The following is a 19,764-nucleotide window of genomic DNA, read 5'->3' on the forward strand; positions in this document are numbered from 1 at the left end:
CTAGACAGTCTAGCTTTCTCCACACCTATCTATATGATATTACCACGGTCCTACATGTGGCCCATCACTAATTGAAACATTCTTATTTGGCACATGACTATAATTGCATGGACACACCCACTTTCCTTAGTACTTTGTTCCTTTAATCTAGAAGTTAACCTTTTTGATAAATGAGGGTAACCATTTTGGTGAGCTCTTGACTACTTGGACAAACCCATCTTAGAAATACAGAAAGTTGAGTGAATGTAGCTACTTGAAGTAGCTGGACTGGGTGAACCTTCCTGCCTACTCTCTTGGGAAACTTGGGTTAGAACTAGAATCCCCTTGGCCCACAAAGTGGAGTGATGCAAAGCTTACAGAAGAAATGGTCCACTTAGCCAAGGACAGACTTGAATTCTATTTGTATTCAATCATAGTAGGGCTTCAAATTGTATCCACAGGGGTTGCAAAATTAGGTTGAAAGTTATCTTTAAATTGACTGATTTGGGGACATGTCATTTGGTTTGGAAAGGAGGGTCCTCAATAAGGATGCAGAAGTCAGGAGCCTTGGGGGCCCTGTTTCATGTGGGTGTCGGCACCACTCACTGAGGCTGGCTGTGCACCACCACCAAGTCCAGCTATTTGGACTGAATCAGTCATTCCAGGCTTCCATTAGTTAATCATTAGTTAATGTTCATAGCTGGGATGTTAGAGTTCCCTGCCATGGGAGAGTGTTGGTTTGGTTAGAAATCATTGATCCTGTGGATATGGGATAGAACAGAAGTGCTGGAATCTGCTCCTGACCTGTCACTGTCTCTCACAGGCTTGCTTTCACGATTAAGTTCTTAACAATGGAAACCTACACAGGGATGAAGCCACTGGTTGGGCCTGTGTTGATGATCTGACCACTCCAACACTCTCCCATGGCAGGGAACTCTAACAGGACACCTGCAGGCAGCCACCAGCATTTGGAACCATAACTGTATTACCTTTTCAGTCTTCACCCAGAATTCCTGGTCTCATCCTTCTTTGCAAAATTAGCTGGCTTTCCAAGAGGGGTACCTCTTTAGCAATGTTTGCAGAAAATTCCTGATTTTTCCCATAAGACCAGCTGCTTCAACCCAGAGAAATTAAAGTTATGAATTCTACCATCATCTATATTATGGTATTATTGTGGCACTACCAGGTCTCTTTGATTCTTGGCTATTGCAATGAAAATTAGAGGCATTTCTCTGAAGTGGAACAGCTTGTGTTAGGCCCTGGATTTTCCTGAGAAGAGCAAAGGATTCTTTCTGCCTCTCCTCCCCTTACATGATCTGGGGGTTTTACAGTTTTAAAGCTGATGCCACAGGCAAAATTGCCCCATTAAAATCAATAGAGAGGTTTGCACCTGGATGGTCTCAGTACATCCTTCTTAGTCCCTTTGGTTGAATATTGAGAAGGTGTGACTTCAGGCCTGGAGGTTCTGGCTGCCCTGGCTCATTCTTTGTTCTTCTTGCTCCCATCTAGGGCCGGCAGGGCCTGGGATCCATTTTCGTCTGGGCCTCTGGGAATGGTGGGAGAGAGGGGGACTACTGCTCCTGTGACGGCTACACCAACAGTATTTACACCATCTCTGTGAGCAGCACCACCGAGAATGGCCACAAGCCCTGGTACCTAGAGGAGTGTGCCTCCACCCTGGCTACCACCTACAGCAGCGGGGCCTTCTATGAACGGAAAATTGTAAGTTTTCCTGGAAAGTTAGAGGGTTTATAGCATGTATGTCATCTCTCTGGGACGAGGGTGGCAGCGGGTGGGGAGACCTCCTTTTCCCTACAGGTGAATTAGAATGAGGCCAAATTGTGCTGGATCCCAGGTTCCCAGCCTCAGTCCTTGGCAAACCATTTGAGCCTTGAGGTCAACCTCAGTCCCTTGGCAGCCTGCCTCCGACCCTGCCTTTCTCCTCTGTGCCCAGAAATACCAATTGAAACCCTCTCTGGCTTTAGTGATCCAAAAATATCATTTAATAATGGGGTTCATTTCTCATCGTTTCTCCTTTTAGCTCTCTGAAATTCTGTGGTTGCATCACTCAGAATCCAATTGACCAGTCCAGTTCCCACGTGTAAAATAGAGTAAGAAAAAGTCTTGCTTTTATACTGGAATATTCTAGAAATCCAAGTGTTCTTCTAGGCTTTCTGCTGCTACTAAAGGGCACATGGTGGCCACTTGGAAGTCAACCAATGATTTCTGTCTGTTCTGCTCACTTCACTGAACATGTGGGATTTATCTTTCACTATTTCTTTTATTTTTTTTGTGGGGTGGGTGGTGCTGAGAATGGAACCCAGGGCATTGCCCAGGACTGTACCACTGAGCCACATACCCAGCCCCTGACTGACCTTTCATACGGTAATGGTTTTCCTATATGGGTGGAATTTGTTCCACTTTCTTCCCTATACACTTTCCTAATTTAAAAAAAAAAATGGAGAAAGGGAGGGTTTCCCATCTAGTTAATGCAGAATTCAAATGTACTAACTTAACGACTGTTAAGTTAGTTTATAGACATTTAAAAAATGAGACCACAGAGCAGGCCAGACATGGTTTAATTTTAAAGCTCACTAGCATCTTTTATTTATCCTGGTGCTTAGCTACATCTTTAGAAATTATTTGCAAATTCATTTTTACATTTTTCTGGGGAAGTACACAGGCTTCCCATTCTTTGCTTTGCTCTGCACCCGTGAAAGGTCAGCCACCACCATTCCACTGACCACCTGGCCACAGCCCAGGCTGCTTGACTAAGGCATTAATTTAAGTTGTTACTTTCCCTTTCTCCTGCAGCCCTCGCCCCTGGGATGGGCAGCTGAGATTCTAAATGATGTCCTTTTCATTTAGGCATCCAGCTCATTTGAGCATGGACTTGCTGGAGTCTTATTAAACAGATGTTTGGGCTGAAACCCAACTGGGAGCAAGTCGAGGCTCGAATTATTGAGCATTTTTGTACCATTGGCTGCGTTCTGGGAGGATGGTGTCACTCAACTCTGGAAGCAGGACTCATGGCTTTATTTGCTTATTTAATCATGCTAGCATGTGTGTATTTGTGCATGCATGTGCACACACTTTAACTACAAGATCCTTTAATACAGGCTAGGGTTGTGGCTCAGTGGCAGAGCACTTGCCTGGCTTGTGTGAGGCACTGGGTTCAATTCTCAGCACCACATATAAATAAATAAAATAAAGGTCCACTGACAACTAAAAAAATTAAAGAAAAGAAAGATGCTTTAATACCCCCCCACACACACTTTTTTTTTTTTCTTTTGAAAAAGAAATTCTCTGAGCAATAATGTGTGGGTAAGAAGATGTAGTTGGGAGCACAATAAAAGAGAAAATGGAACCAGTTAGAGTTACTGTCCCAGAACTCTACTCTGACAGTATGGGTGGCATTTTCCCTCTGCTCCACTAGAGCCCAGTGTTTGCTTTGAGTCCACTCAGATATCCTGCAAGGGGACAAGCAACTGATCTGGACAGTCGGCACCTCATAGTCTTGAGTTCGGCAGATCTCTGACAGTAGTCAAATGTCTGTGCCCTTGTGTGCTTCATCCCCCTCAGTCCAATAAATGTCAAGCTGTGTCTTTCTGGTGTGAGGGATGACCCCCACTGATTGACTCGTGATCAAAGAAGGAAAACCAACAGCTTGCATCTCTGACCTCAGCAGAGGGTTTATACGTTCAGTAAACATGAACCATGTTTCTGGCACAGCACTAGGACTCACAGGGGGCTTCCCTCCCTGTTTAGCTGTCCCCCTGGGGAAGATCCCTTTGCTCACTCCTCACCTTCTCTGAGGCTGGAGAGCAAACCTTGGGCCTCACATGCTCTCAGTTGCTTGGCTTCCTGCCCAGCCACCCTTAGTTTCCCTTGTTGGCCACCATTTACCCAGCATGAGTATGTGCAGTGGCCTATCATTGTGCCTATTTGCATATGAAGAGGCTGGGGGCAGAGAGGTTGCATCCTGGGCCCTTTTCCCTTGCCCTCAGCTGCTCTCTCCATGTCAAGGTGCCTTAGGCTTTCTGGACTGGCAGGGAGGAAGGCAGCCTCTGTGGACATTCCTGTCAGATCTTCCTGTGCATGTGTGACACAGATCCCCCTCCACTGCGGAATTGTCAGCCCAGCTAAAGTGAGACATGGGAAACATGTGGAAGGACTGGGTTGTTATCACTGGAGAAATTTGTTCTCAAGGCTTACACAAATTGGCTACTGGAGCCTTGTGGTGGGCGGGTGGGTGGGTTAGTTTCCTGTTCCTGCCATAACAAATTATCACTAACTTAGCAGCTTAAAACAGTACAAATTTATATCTCACAGTCCTATAGGTCAGAAATCCAGCAGCCTTGCTGGGTCTCTGCTTGGAATCTCATAAGCCTGAAATCAATATGTTGGCAGGCTGTGCTCCTTTCCGGCAGCTTTGGGGAAGAACCTGTTTCCGTACACATTTAGATTGTGGGCAATATTCAGCTTCCTGTGGCCATGGGACTGAGGTCCTCCTTTGCTCATGGGCTCTGACTAGGGGTACTCTCATTCCAGAGCCACTCACAGTCCTTGGCTTAGGTCTCCCCAGATCTCCCTTCCAAGCCAGCAGTGCTAGGCAAGCACTCTACCACTGAGCCGCACTCCCAGCCCCCTTTCACTTCTCAGGGCCCTCCCAGGTAACCCAGGATCAGCTCCCCGATTTACATCTGATGAGCAACTTAATTCCATCTGCAAAGTGCATGGAAGGAACACTAAAGATCTAAAAGCAAAGATCCCCAGGAGGCATGATCCTGTCCACAACAGCAGAACACACATGCTGATCCTAATGCCACCACTCCCTGTTTCAGTTCCAAGACAGGGTGCAGATCAGGATGAGCAGCAAGGCCCATCCCACCTTGCTTCTCAGGTGGGCCAACAGACACCCCCCACACACACAACTGGTAGAGCCAGGCTCACGTTCCCAAAGACAGCAACTGGCTCTTCATTCTGCTCAGATGCCGAGGACACTCCAGGTTTATCTGTTTCTGTAGACAGAACTGAGGTGCTTTGGGCCTACTGAGGGGGACATCAGGGTGGAGACTTCAATATGTAACTTTGAGGCTAAATAACATAACACTATCCAGCCACTTGGGTACACCATGAACAGCTGGTTTTCAGTTGCCCTAAAATTAGGAAATCACTGAGGTGGGCTCTGGTGGATGGTCTTGCTGTAGGAACTCTTAGACATTAGTGGAAGACGCACAGTGCCTGGTGACTCAAGGAAAGGACTTATGGAGGGTCCCTCTTTGTTTCAATTTGCTTTTCCTATTTCTCTGCACATACTTCTGCAGTACTAAAGAATAAGCTGAGCTCATGATATGTGTTTGCCGGCTACTTGTCTTTCCCTGCCTCATCCCCATCTTCACCCTGAGGTTAGCCCGTTCCTGCAGCACTTCACACGTGAGACAAGCCATTGCGTGGGGAGCACCAGACAATGCATTTGCCCAGTGCCTTTTCTGTTCCTGGCACCCAGGGTCACACTCTCCAGCCTGCAGCATGTTGGGTAGTCTTGATTCCTCTGAGACTGAGACAGGCCTCATGCCTTCCCTGTCTCACATACCTTTCTCTCACCCAGGTCACCACTGATTTGCGTCAGCGATGCACAGATGGCCACACCGGGACCTCGGTCTCAGCCCCCATGGTGGCGGGCATCATCGCCTTGGCTCTAGAAGCAAAGTAAGTTTTCACTTTCCTTTCTTTTCCTTTTTTTAAAAATTGTTTACATTGTGGCAAAATATACATAAAGTTTACCATTTTAACCACCTTTAAGTGTATAGCTCAGCAGCATCAAAATGCATTCAGTACATTGTTGTGCAGCCATCATGATATCACCCACCTCCAGGAGTCCTCCACCTTCCCAAACTGAAACTCTGAACCATGAAGCACCAGCTACCTATGTTCATCTGCTCAGACTATCATAAAAGGCAACTTATATCACAGAAACTCATTGTCTCAAAGTTCTGCAGATTAGGGGTCCTAGATCCAGGTGTCGGCAGAGTTGGTATCTTTTTAGCTAGCAGACAGCCACCTCTCTATGTGTCTCCATGTTATATCCCTTTTCAGGGTCCAGATTTCCTCTTCTCATAAGAGCACTAGACATAGTAGATGCAGGTTCCCCCAGGTAACTTCACTTACCTTAATTACCTTTGAAAGTCCTGTTTCCAAATATGGTCACATGCTAGGCTGAGGCATTCATCATATGAAACAATTCAGCTCATAACACTCTCTCCAGCCCCTGACAACCCCCACTTTCCTTTCCATCTCTATGAATTTGATTATTCTACAGACCTCATATGGAATCTTACAGCACAGGTAGAGTATCTCTAAAATTAAAATCTGACATCCAGACTGCTCCAAAATCCAAAAACAAATTGAGTGCTAACACCATGGTCAGGAATTGTCATCTTTTGGAGTGGTTTGGATTTCAGATTAAGAATCCCTAACCCATTAAATCTATGCAAAAGCTCCAAAAATCTCAAAAAGAATATAAAAAATCCAAAATACTTCTAGTCCTAAGGATTTTGGATAATAGATACTCCACCTGTATTTGTCCTTGTGTAGCTGATTTACTTTACTTAGCATAAGGTCTTCAGGGCTCATCTCTGTGGTAGCATGTATCAGAATTTCCTTCCTTTTTCAGGCAATTCCAATGGTTGCAAAGTTGTTTCTTCTCTACTTTTTCTTTTCCCATTTTTTATGGGTGCATAGTAGTTATACGTAATGCTGGGATTTGTCGTTACATATTTGTACATGAATACAAGTTGACAATACAATTTCACCAGTATCATTCCCAGAATTTCCCCTTTCCTTCTCTCCTCCCTCTCCCTGCTTCGTTTCCTTGCTCTACTGATCTCCCTTTGATTTTCATGAGACCCCCACCATACCCACATACCTTCATCCCCCCTTTTCCCTCTCTAGCTTCCACATATAAGAGAAAACATATGACACTCGACCTGGGTTTGGCTTATTTTTCTTAACATAATATTCTCAAGTTCCATCCATTTTATTCTTCTCTATGGCTGAATGGAACTCTATTTTGTACATATACCACATTTCCTTTATCCATTCGTCTATTAATGGATACCTAGGTTCATTCCACAGTTTGGCTATTGTGAATTGTACCAATGTAAACATGGGTATGCATGTTTTGCTATAATATGATGACTTTAATTCTTTGGGATAAATAAATATCAAGGAGTGGTATAGCTGGGTCATAGGGTGGTTCCATGCCCATCTTTTGAAGTGTCTTCTTTTTTTAAGCCCACTGTTTTCTCCCCTTTGGAGGATCCTGGGGACTGGATCCAGCATCCATTCTACGCCACACAGCAAAGGCACGCTTTAGCTTGTTGTGTTCCCTTTAAGAACTTTAGTTCATAAATTGATGATAAAAGGGTGATGCTTTGTCTATTATAAACTCAATAGAAATCCCAGAGTTGCTAGTGTGTGAATGGATCAGAAAGAAAAAAGAATTAACTCCACATGCAATAATGGGGTCAAAAGCAAATTTTAGCTTTAGACATCAAAAGAGACATGGAACAAATGAGCCATTCTTCAGTAATCGTTTGCTGTAGATGAGCTTTTCAATGATTCAAAAAGAATGTTTGGGCTGCGTAAATCTTTGTAATTATGCATGTTTGCATGTTGATTTCCACACAACTAAAGAGCACAACACTCAAATGCTACCAATTTAACAAAGAAACAGCTAAATATTTTTCAATTTCCAGGCCACAATGTCAGCTTCTGTGTCCTGAGGCTCTTTTTAAAAGTCCTAAATAATTAGTTACTTGTGTGGAAAATTGCATTCACATACTTAGCAATTCATTGCTCTCTATTTTCTTCTATTTCTTATTGGAAACATGCGAGGAATTTTGTTAGAACCAAATAGAAAACAAACTCTGCTTCGTGACCGAAGGTTCTACTCAACTTGCCTGTGGATCCATGAAAACCCAGATAGCCATCTTCTTCATTGTCACAGCACCTTCTCAGACATTTAGGTGACAAGTCAAGCAAAGCTCATTTCAGATAGTGTCTGCCTAGAGCTCTTAAAAACTTATGGCACTGGTCAAGGAAGGAACAGTGACATCCAAGGAACCTGCAGGCCTGCGTATAGGAGATTTGGAGACTGAGTCCAACCTGCCTAGGGTGCACAATCTCAGAGTTGCCTTCTCTCTCCATTCACTGTAGGTGTAGAAGGAACCAGGGCAAAGCAGATGTTCCTGGGAGGAGAAATTCCCAGGGGAATTGGGAGGATCTAAGGACACCGTGTGATGAGAATGAAGGAAGATTTATTTGTAAGAATTGTCCCATAGCTTAAGGCAGTCTTAGGACTTCCCATCCAGCCATTCCTTCTTCACTGAAAAACACTTTCAGGCCTAGGGCATAGCTCAATGGTAGAGCACTTGCCTAACTGCACAAGGCCCTGTGCTTGATTCCCAGTTCTGCAAAAGAAAGAAAGAAAAACATTTCCAACACCCTTTCCTTGACATATTTTCCATACATTTACACTGTGATCTTATTAACTGGAATCAAAAAGGAAACGGATTTCCTCATAACAGAATGGTTTGTAGCCTCCTCTTCCCACAAACAGCCTGGGGTAGTCTGTGAAGATGGTTCAAAACTCTATAATATCATGGAAATTAAAAGATCCCAATCTTCATGCTCACTTTAAGGGCACCTGTGAAACTGCCTAGGCCATTGAGGGTATGCAAATCCAAAAAGCTACCAAGTATCTGAAAGATGTCATTTTTAAAAAGTAGTGTGTGCCAGGAATGCTAGCGGAGCTGATAGGTGTGACCAGGCCAGACAGTGGGGCTGGACACAGGGTCAATGACCAAAAAAGAGTGCTGGATTTTTGTTGCACATGCTTAAAAATCCCAAGACTAATGCTGAACTTAAAGGTTTAAATGTAAATTTAGATGTATGGTCATGGAGCATTTCCAGGTGAGCAAATCAACCAAGATTCGCCACCAACAGAGCTTATGGTCAGATTATCCTGCGCATGAGCTGCCCCTGCCACACTGAGATGATCCTCACTGAAAAGCAACAAATTGCTCCTAAGCCACAAGAGGAGGTTGCATGGAATAAAGTCATCCTAGAAGAAACTGAAGAAATAAAAACTTATGGGAATAAATTCATCATAAAACAAATGCAAATAAAAGGCAAAGGCTAAAAAAAAAGATTTTTAACTTTATGCCTTTCTGTCCTTCACTCTAAATCTCATTTTTCCTAGTACCTAAATGCTAAGCTTCCCGGAGGATTGGCTTAAGCCATCCTTCAGTAAGCCCCATAACATGCAGCAATCATTTGACATGCAGTAATGATTTTCCAGGTCACGTAGCCAAAAATGACTATAGCCACATCTCCTCCATCTGAACTCCAAAGCTTGTGCCAATAACCACTACACCAGGGTGCATTGCTTAAGACTACTTGGGGCCTCAGAATCTTTCTCTACCCTTGAGGTTGGTATGTAGGTCCTCAGGAGAAAGAGCGTAAGAAGAAAGTAGCAGATCAATCTGTGCCTGACAGAGAACTGGAGATTGGATGAGTCGGCATGGTGGGGGTAAAACAGCAAGGAGGCCAGTGACTACCCAGTGACAGGCAGGCACAGCAGCAAGAGCACATCAGAGAGACCAGGGAAGACCAGAGTGAGAGCCTCCAGGGAGGAGGGTACCCCAGGATCACAGCACAGGTGAGCTCCTTATGGGAAAATAGGCAAAGCAGGAGCTACTATGGAAACAGCAACTGGAGCAACCACTGAGGAAAACAGTAGGGCAGTTCCAAAAAAAAAAAAAAAAGTACATGTGGAATTACCATATGATCAAGAAACCCCAGAAGAATTGAAAGTAGGAAGACAAAAAAAAAAAAAAAAGGTTAATATACCCATATTCATGGCTGCATCATTAACAGGAGCCAAATGATGAGAAACAACCCACATGTCCATGGATGGATGAATGGACAAGCAGAATGTGGTCTCTACATACAATGGAATATTATTCAGCATTAAAAAGGAAGGATATCTTGACACATATTATAATAAGAAATGAACCTTGAAGATACTATCCTAAGTAAAATAAGGCAAATAGAACAGGATTCCATTTATTTTAGGTACCTACAAAAGTCAAATTCATAGGAACAGAAAATAGGATGGTGGTTATCAGGGGCTGTGAGAAGTAGGAATGGGGCGCTAGTGTTTCATGGGTAGAATTTCTGTTTGGGAAATGACAGAGTTCTGGAGATGCATCGTGCTGCACGATGATATGCATGTACTTCATGCTACCAAACTGTACACTTAGAAATTGTTAGAATGGCAAATTTCACATTATGGGTATTTCAACACACATGAACACATGCATGCACACACGTGCACACACACAGTGGGAGATTGCCTTGGGTCAGGGAAGGCACTGTCCTGAGGAGGTAGCTCAGGACATCAGATGCCTCAGCATTTTTACTTCCTTGTGGTAGCAGCTGCTCCTCCAGGTTCCAAGCATGTCACATGTTCATAGGTTCACATTTGCTGTAGGAGCACACATAGCACAGCAGGGATCTGTAGCAAATAGACACATACGCAGATTAAGTTCCTGGGGTAGTCCTGGGGATTGTTTGGGTCATCTCCACTTGAATAAATCCTGAAAAGATAGTCTGGAAAAAAAGAGTATTTGGGGCAGAGGGGATGTTAGGGATTTCAAGTCTTAATAGATGTTCATTTGTTCTTGGTTAACTCTCTAGTTAAAAGTTCGTAGATATGTGTCAACAAACTAAAAGAAGAATGAAATATAACTATATCTCTGTCAAATTGTGAGTGGATTCATGAATCTATGCTTCTATCTTCCTACTCAGCTGTTAGTTTTATGTAGCCATAATATATTCCTTTTATTGGCGACTCATATGTAGATATCACCTGTACCATATTTTAAAAAGCAGCCTTGCAAAAAGCGTATACGTGCAAATATCCAGAGTTCATGAAAATTAATACTGAGTAGAGGAAGTAATTTTGCTTTATACTCTCTTTCTCTGCCTAGAGATAGTAGGAAAAATAGCTTCATCAAATCCAAGATGCCATTGATCATAAGATGTACCCTTTTATGTACCACAAAAACCAGAAGTACTGACAAAAAAATATATATATACTTCCATATCTCTTTGAAATTTTGTGACTATCAAGGAGTTCATTTAGACTCAGAGTTATTTAGACCTGGAAGTGACAATAAGAACAGCCAGGATCAAGTTCAGCACCCCCCAGGCGATGTAACAAGATCCCAATTGCAATGGACAGAGTTGGGTGGTAAGAGACATCAAGTGGTAAGATGGATCCTGTTTTTAGGGGAGTTATAAAGGCAGGAAAATGTAGCTGAGAATCAAAGAAATATGTTATTTGAATGACGTGTTTCTATTTTGCACTAAAATGCATGTATTAGAAATTTAGAATTACTACAGTCTGTACCTGGATAGAATCTGGCTTGAGGATATTCTTGTGCATTATGACAAAGAATTGCCCCAAATACTTAATAAATTAAATTTTTTCTCCTTGCCACTTCCAAAATTTCCTGTATGGCCCTGTACAAACTGACAGAGCTTGGCAGCAAAGTAAGGTTTTTTATGCTTATGGATTTTAATTCATCTTTTGTGCTCTTTCATCTCAGGAAGACATTCTTTATGAAGAGCTTATGAAGTCAACCCTTGCTGAGGCTGTGGCTGTGAGCCTGCGGGCTTGCTCTAGTTCAGGGTGGGGCTGGCTCCCCACACATCACTCTGAATGGGCCTGTGTGGCCAGCCACGTGCACCTGTGTGGGCCTCAGCGGGCTGTTGTTGTGTCATTGCAGCAGCCAGCTAACCTGGAGGGACGTCCAGCACCTGCTAGTGAAGACATCCCGGCCAGCCCACCTGAAAGCCAACGACTGGAAAGTGAACGGCGCTGGGCATAAAGGTGCGGCAGCTCCTGGTGGGCTGGGCAAGGACCAGCATGTCACCACATCCTAGTGGACCCTCTGGGTGATCTTTGGAATCAAAGTATTCTGGCACCAGCATTGACATAAAGGGAGAACCCGAAAATCTTAACAGTTCAGATTCCTTAATTTCATGACTTTTGCCATATCCGGGACCACCTCTACCAGCATTTACTGAATAGTTCTCTTTAAATTGACACCCCCCTTTTTTTACATAAAGAAATACATTTTAAAAGTAATTTTTTTTTAATAATTAGTGAATCTAGATTTTGATTTGTGGCTATTTTTATATACATTAAAACAAATCCATAATTTTAAAATAAGTGATACTTGCTGTCTAAGGGCAGCTTGCATTCTTAGCCTTGAATAGCTCTGTCATTGTGAAACTCACCCTTAATGTCCTCATCTGCACAATAAACAAGGACATTGAGATAGTTATATAAATTACTTTCTAACTATAAAACTTGCTGGCCAGTCCCTGTGTTATAAAAGCAACTCATAGGACAGCAGACCCTCCACCCCTAGCCCAGTATTGTATAGACCCAGGTTCCATGAAGCCATTGTCAGGACTAGATCAACCCAGAAACTTGGCACCTCTGGAGTAGGTAATTGTAAGACTGGATCATTGGCTTTGTTTGCCTTTAAGGGATACTTGGAAAAGATTTTGATCAGCCATGGTGTTATTGGGGAAGACTTTCCCTTTCTTTTCTGAAGTGCAGGTCCAGCTATTTTGACACCAAGCCCAATACTAGTATCTATAAAATATAGGTCAAGTATTGTTACCGTAAAGGCCAATGAGCATTCCTTTTAATAAGGAGCTGTTGATTGGGCCTCATTCATCCCTGTGTTGCAGGAATGTTGGTGGTAGTGGTGTGCTGTAACAAGAGCTGACCTACATTTCAGTTTTGGCCTAATTAAATAGGAAAATAGATTGTATCTAGTTCTTGACCTTGCCTCTTAAATTAAACTTTGAAACTCTCCTCCCTTGGCCAAATTAAACACTGGAGCCGCCAGCTCTCAGCGCTCTTGTCTGTGGGCTCCAAAGTGTGCTTGCCCTGAATGCCTGGGGAACTCAGCAAGGAAGAGGAAAAATGACAAGTGCCGCTAGCCTTGTTTATATTGTGCTTAGTGCACATGGTCAGTTTTGTCTGTTTTGAGTTTTGTTTTATCATTGGTGGGGATGGAGCTCAGATCCTTGGATATGCTAGGCAGGTACTATACCACTGAGCTAAACCCTCAACCCTGAGGTCTCAGATTTTTTTTCTCTTGTCTGGGCTAAGATTCAGGAGGCACAGATGCCAATAGATTATTTTAATGAAAATAAATCTGTCCTTGTCCCCTCCACCCCCTACCCCAAAAGAAAGTCCTAGGCCCTCTCACTCCTCCTACTCTGTACCAAAATGGTACATCTCTCCTGGCCCACTCTCCTAAGTGGAAGAAGTTGGGCTCAGAGAACAATGCAACTGAGACCCTCTCAGAGGGACCCATCCTTCAGCCTGGGGCTCTCAGGAGCCCTTGAGGTGACTCCATTGGCATGTGTTCCCTGGAAGCCCAGCAGGGTGGGAGAGCTGGCTTTGCTCCCTTCCTGCAGGGAGGCAGGAGAGCCTGGCTCTGAAGGCCCTGTCTTTTCAGTTAGCCATCTCTATGGATTTGGCTTGGTGGATGCAGAAGCTCTCGTGCTGGAGGCAAAGAAGTGGACAGCAGTGCCATCCCAGCATATGTGTGTGGCCACTTCAGACAAGAGGCCCAGGTAAGGCTCCGCTCCAGCACTGGTGACTACTTCTCAAACTTGTGAGACCTGACTCTGCTGTATCATGTGGTGGGGGAGGTGTTGACACACACATTCCTATGCAGGTAGGCAGGACATGGGCGCATGTGCTTGGTGGTGCGTGTCTATACATGCCTGCATTTTCTCTTGTGGATTGTGCAGTTAGGAAAAAGTTTCCTTCTGGATCCATGACCATTTTTAGGCCTCTTCCTCTTCTGAAGCAGATTGTATGATGGTAGGGAGCTGGATCCCCAACCTGAATCCCTTGGCCTGGTGCAGGAAATTCTTATCCATAAGTTTTAACATAGCAGACTGGACCAAGGATCTGCCCTGCCCCGCAAGGTGTAATGAAGAGCAGCCACAAGTGTCTTTCTGTCCCCACCCACTAGAAGTTGGAACCATAGCCCCAGCCCAGTCTAGCTGCCCTAGAGTCCACAGTGTGAACCTCCTGGGCACGGGTAAGAGTGGCAACATCAGTCCTCTTCTCTGTTGCAAGGGGCACAAGACCAGGGGTTTATAATCCAAAATGCAGAGCAGCTCTGCGTTGCTTTTATCAGGCCTCATAAACCTTCTTAAGGTTTAAGCACTGGGATTTTTTAACAAGCTTCGAGCAGTTGGCTACAGGACTCTGACTTCATCTTTCTTCCATGCATTGCCCTTTGGAGGAAGTTTTTCTAAATCAATTACATGTGTTCATTGAGATTTTTATTTACAAAAAAAAAAAAAAAAATCAGCTGGAAAGCAAATCAGACGGTGAGAACCCTACTCCATTGAGGAAGGAAATCAGATTATCCTCCTGAATTTTGCTGTTGCTCCTGTGCTAAGAAGGCTAGTGGTGCTTCTCTAGACTTTAATATCTGATAAAGAATGGAGTGGATTTCCAGCTAGGTCTATTTGTTACCTTTGGAAAATGGGTGTTTGTAAAAGAGATGATGAAGTGATTAGAAGTGGTACATTGCAGAGCTGGGGGAGTAGCTCAGTGGTGGAGTGCTTGCCCCACCTGTGTAAGCCATCCAGCACAGAAAGAAAGGAAGGGAGGGAGGGAGGGGAAAAAGAAGGGGTACATTGCTTTATTGACAAATATAGGTCCTTCTCTTTGAGATCACCTTTTCTGGGAATATGTTTACCTCTTATACTAGGTTTTGTCACAAAATGTTGAGAAAAGTGTTTTTCATGGATACCTTGCAGAGGGTAGGAATTCAGAAAGTGTTGGGTGAATAGCTTCTGAAGGATCTTTTTAAAAAATTGCATTTTCCAACCTATGGCTAATTGCACAGACTGACCACTAGATGATCTAAGACCTGACAGCCTGACAGGTCAGCTGGCCAGGAGGCAAGATTCTATGTTGGCTTTCTTTCTTTTTCTTTTTTTTTTTTTTTTTTTTGTAGTGCTGGGGGATAGAACTCAGGCCTCACACAAGCACTGTATCACTGAGCCAAATCCTTAGTCCTTCAATGTTGGTTTCTTAAAAATTCATTTTCTTTAAGGAGTCTTAGACTGTCAAATTCAAAAGAAAGGGGAGATTTGGTGAGATAAACAAGGCCTTTCACCCTCATTGGCTTGGTTTGTTGCCAGATGCCCACAACATGGATGATCAGATGCCAGGTGAGGTGGTGCGGGCTCCTGGGGCTGGCTCCTGACCTGCAGAGCTGCCCTCTTCCCTCTCACTGTTCTCCCCGTCAGGAAAGCTCCTGAATGAAGCTTTCTTCTCCTGCCAGAAATCATTTTAAGATGGTAGAGTGGTGCCTCGGTGGCGAATGGTTGTTTTTATTTTTATTTTATTTTGTTTTTTAAGTGAAAGCACACAGAGTCTAGACAGCACAGGTTGAGGGAACCCGCCGTAACACACAGTATGACATTGTTCCTGTCCTTTGAGGAAAATAAGGACTCTACAAATTCCAAGAGGGGGCAAGAATCAGACTTCTGTTTCTGAAGGAAAATCATCTTTACCTTTAGCAGTTTCAGACTCTCTCTGGAATTTTCAGCCCACTTACTGTCTCAAACCCTTACCTGACTCCACTTGATTGTTTCTGAGGATGTAAGGGCCTCCAGAGGGAGAAGAGTGCCTCCACTAGCCTGTCTCCTGGTGGGAAGCTCCAGCCAGCTCTGCTGCCATCCTGCTTGCCTGTGGGCAGTGATTTGAACCAGAGCTGCTGAGTTCCTTACCACAGTTATAGCCAGTTTCCCTCACCAGGGTTCTCCTCTAGCTTTGCCACAGATGAGATGAGAAGGAAGGATTCCATGCATCTGCTTGTCCCTCCTCTGACTGCTCCCTCATGTGCATTTCTCAGTCCAGCTTCTACTGTCTTGGCCTTGCTCAAGTTTCTTTCTCTAGTGGGGGAATTCTAGGACTTTCTGAATATCCCAAACCTGGCTCAGCTGCTTCCCATGGTAAATAACAAAATAAGACAACAAGAGAGGAAGAGGCTCTGCGTTCTGTGTGCACCTTTGTGCGGCACATGGGGTATTCTTACCTACCTTTCCCTTGAGCAGAAGGGAAACATCACCCTGATGTGAGGCAAGGTCAGAAGGCTATGTTCCCTGGACCCCAAAACAGACTGAGCCCCTAGAATCAAGGCATCTGAGCTGCCTCTACAGGAGCCCCCGTGGGTCAAGGCAGCGTCCAGGGAATGCTAAGTCTTCAGTGCAAGGACAAGGGGAGATCACTTTAACTGAAGAACAGGTACTTCCTACAGGAGAAAATGACTGCAGCTGGGGTACAGCTCAGTGGTGGAACACTTCCCTAGGACGCAAGAGGCTCTGGGTTCCATTCCCAGCCCCCCCCACACACACAAAAAAAACAGGATTTGGGGGGGTTCCAAGTTAAAACTGAATGAAAAATGCAAAGTATACCTGAGTGAGTCTCTGCTGTAATTCAAACACATGTAGAGGATCAAACACGTTATTACTATTAATATGTAATAATCTATTCAGAACCTTCTTAAACTAAAGGATGGTAAATAGGATTGTGACCAGTGACATCTACCTGTACAGAATTATTTAGAAATCTATGTATTACACAGAGAAAATGCTAAAATTAACTCTTTTATGGCTTTTCTTCAAGTGAAAAAAAATCAAGCTTAATATAATCCCTTTGAATGAAAAAGAGTTCCTGCTATGAAATATCTTATTTGATTGTTTGGATTTGTGTAGCCAGTACTTTCCTTACTTCTTTAAAAATCCAGGCTACTGTGAAACAGTTTACGACACCCATGACCCCCAACTCAATGCTGAGAGACGGCCACAAAAGTGTCTTTTAAACCATCGGGAAACAATCAGACCTTACCTACATGTCTTAGGTTTTGACTGATTTGGAAAGTTCCCATTCAGACAGAGTTAATAGTTTAGTTTGGCGTGTGTGTGTGTGTGTGTGTGTGTGTGAGAGAGAGAGAGAGAGAGAGAGAGAGAGAGACTCTCTCCCTTTCTCTCTCTCTCAAGATACTTCCACCCCAAAAGCCATTATGTTGTTTTGAATATTAAGGATTATCTATACAGCAGATAATCTATAGATGCTCAGGGATTATCTTTGGATTAACCACATCCTGCTTTCTATTCTGATAATTGATTATCTGTGTAATTTCATTAAACCAGACTGTGTATGATTCTTGTCTTCTAGCAACTCCACATGTAAGGACATATGACCAGTGATGGTTTCAAAGACACTGACTGTGTTCCAGGCATTGTTCCAAGCCCTTCACATTATTAAGTCATTCAAAATCCCAAACAAAGATGAAGGGTTCAGGTACTATTTTTATCTCCATGTTATAGAGGAAGAAATTGAGGCACAAAGGAATTTAGAAATTGGACTAGAGCTGAACTGCTGCAGGGCTGAGCTTCTGCCCCAGACTGCTGTTTTCAGTATCCATCTTGCCCCTCTAGGTGGGAATTCAGCCTGTACTGAACCAAGCAGAGAAACTTCTACATCCCCAGAGGAACTTTCCTCCCATTTCTCCATGTCCCCTACCAGCTGCACATGCTGCTTCCAAAGACAGAAAAGCACCTTGGTCCTGGCTACCTGGAGGTTCCTCCAGTCTTGGCCATGAATCAGCACCCAAGAGGCCAGACCCTGGGTGGCCCCTCTGTAGCAGGTTAGCGAAGCAAGAAGCTGGGGGGTCCTGATGGAATACCTATGAATTGGACCCAGGTCATCTGGACTCCCATCTGTGCCCAAGCACACAACCTATTTAGGAAGCTAAAGGCCCCTATTCCCTTTGGGCTTTCTCTGTATTCCACAAATTCCTGCATTCTTCCATCCCTTTGCAACCCTCCCTAGTGTATCCCTCCAGGGTTTCTGACCTCTGTGCTTACCTAGGTACCATATGAGGCCCTTGCTTTTGATTTCTTTTTTTAGATCATTGCTATTTAGGGTGTCCTCTAAAAACTTGTGGGGTGCTGTGCAGTCCTGTCCTGGAGACAACTATACTGGGCCCACAACATGTGTTCTGCCTCCTGTTACCCCAGACTTTGACAGCTGCCTATTTTGTTGCAGCCTTTGCCCTTCCTAGCTTAGTTTTCAAAGTAAACCTGTTTTCTCCAAATTATAAAGGCTTCTTACTCCTAAAATTAATATTTGAATTAGAAAAATTGTTTCTCATCACTCATGGTAGTTACATTCTACAGAGCTGCCATGAACAATGGGTTACTCATCCTGAACCATTGCTGATTTTGAGTATGCAGGAGCTTGGCTTCCTGCCATACATAGAGTTTGTGGCTGACACCCCTATGCCAAAAAGCAAGCTAACAAGAGGAAAAGCACAAAGCACTGATCACGGTTTTCTATGACATAGGAGCCTTCAGGTCAAAGAAGACCCAAAGACTCAGAGTGAACTTCTCGTGTTTGTAGTTAGGTTTGATGACGCATGGACAGCCATGTGGACAAATGACTGGATTAAAAAGGTGACCTAATAGGAATAGACTGAGAGAGGAACCCTGAAAGGCCTGTCTGTTCAGATTCTTCCTGGCCTCTCTGCAGCATTCTTTCTTCCCAGGGAAGGGGTGGCATCCTTCTGGAATAGGATTGACCATCAGATAAGGTAGGTCAGAGAATCTATGGCCAGCTCCAAGATAGAAAAGTTGGGAAGATTTGATAATATTTTTAGGCTTTGTGACTGGGAAGAGGGGTTCTAGATTCAGAGAACTATATTCCCTGGACCCCCGGAACAGACAACCCCTAGAACCGTGGCCATGGCATCTGAGCCACCTCTGCAGGAGCCCACATGGGGCAAGACCATCACAGGCAGCATCCAGTGAATGCTAACTCTAAGTGCAAGGATAAGGGAAAATCACTTCAACTGAAGAACAGGTACTTCTTACAAAAAAAAAAAAAAAAGTCTTCAAAAGTCCTCTGAGGGCTTGAGTATGCAGCCCTCATACTCAAGGTACCAAGTGAGGCCCTTACTCAAGAGCCCAATTTCTCTTGAGGAAGAGAAATTCTAATTCTATGACCTGCCAGGTAAGGGAGCAGGAAACAGGAGGACAGAAGAAGGTCAGAGAGAACCTTCATTCCTGAAACTGCATCTGAGGTCTTCACTTTGGGTCTCATTTTGGGGGGGTATACTGGGTTTTGAATTCAGGGACACTTGGCCACTGAGCCACATCCCCAACCCTATTTTGTATTTTATTTAGAGACAGGGTCTCTGAGTTGCTTAGCACCTCACTTTTGCTGAGGCTGGCTTTGAACTCGCAGTCCTCCTGCCTCAGCCTCCCGAGCCGCTGGGATTACAGGAATACGCCACCATGCTCGGCTTGGGTATCATTTTCTGAGTCCCAATGAGGGTATATTGATTCAGATTCCTTCAAGTCCCTGGCCACAATATTTTTTGCCAACTGATAGTACAGAATCTTGTTCTATGTGTTTCTATTTAAAGACACCTTATTTGCTATCTATTGTTGATTCATTAACATTGCACTCATGGCTGTCAGCACTGTAACTCATCTGAACTGAAAGCAACACATATGTTTTCTTTGTAAGGCCGTCACAGCTTTCTTGCACTTGGGGACACTAGACAGTACTGTAGCACTAAGCTGGGGGCGGCG

The 19,764-nt window shown here is 44.0% G+C and overlaps 1 protein-coding gene across 2 annotated transcripts in view; it reads left to right on the forward strand.

Moving 5' to 3' along the window:
• Pcsk6 (proprotein convertase subtilisin/kexin type 6) overlaps positions 1–19,764 on the forward strand; it is a 199,942-nt gene that overhangs the window by 100,830 nt on the left and 79,348 nt on the right. For both annotated transcript variants that reach the window (XM_046435863.2, XM_046435867.2), the window contains exons 8-11: positions 1,489–1,701; positions 5,591–5,691; positions 11,838–11,941; positions 13,593–13,710. In XM_046435863.2, the coding sequence (XP_046291819.1) occupies positions 1,489–1,701; positions 5,591–5,691; positions 11,838–11,941; positions 13,593–13,710 (536 nt within the window). The remainder of the gene's footprint in view (positions 1–1,488; positions 1,702–5,590; positions 5,692–11,837; positions 11,942–13,592; positions 13,711–19,764) is intronic.

Source organism: Marmota monax, unplaced genomic scaffold (genome assembly GCF_021218885.2).
Source record: "Marmota monax isolate L192 unplaced genomic scaffold, Marmota_monax_Labrador192_F-V1.1 WCK01_AAM20220418_F8-fsc00005, whole genome shotgun sequence".
Taxonomy (NCBI): domain Eukaryota; kingdom Metazoa; phylum Chordata; class Mammalia; order Rodentia; family Sciuridae; genus Marmota; species Marmota monax.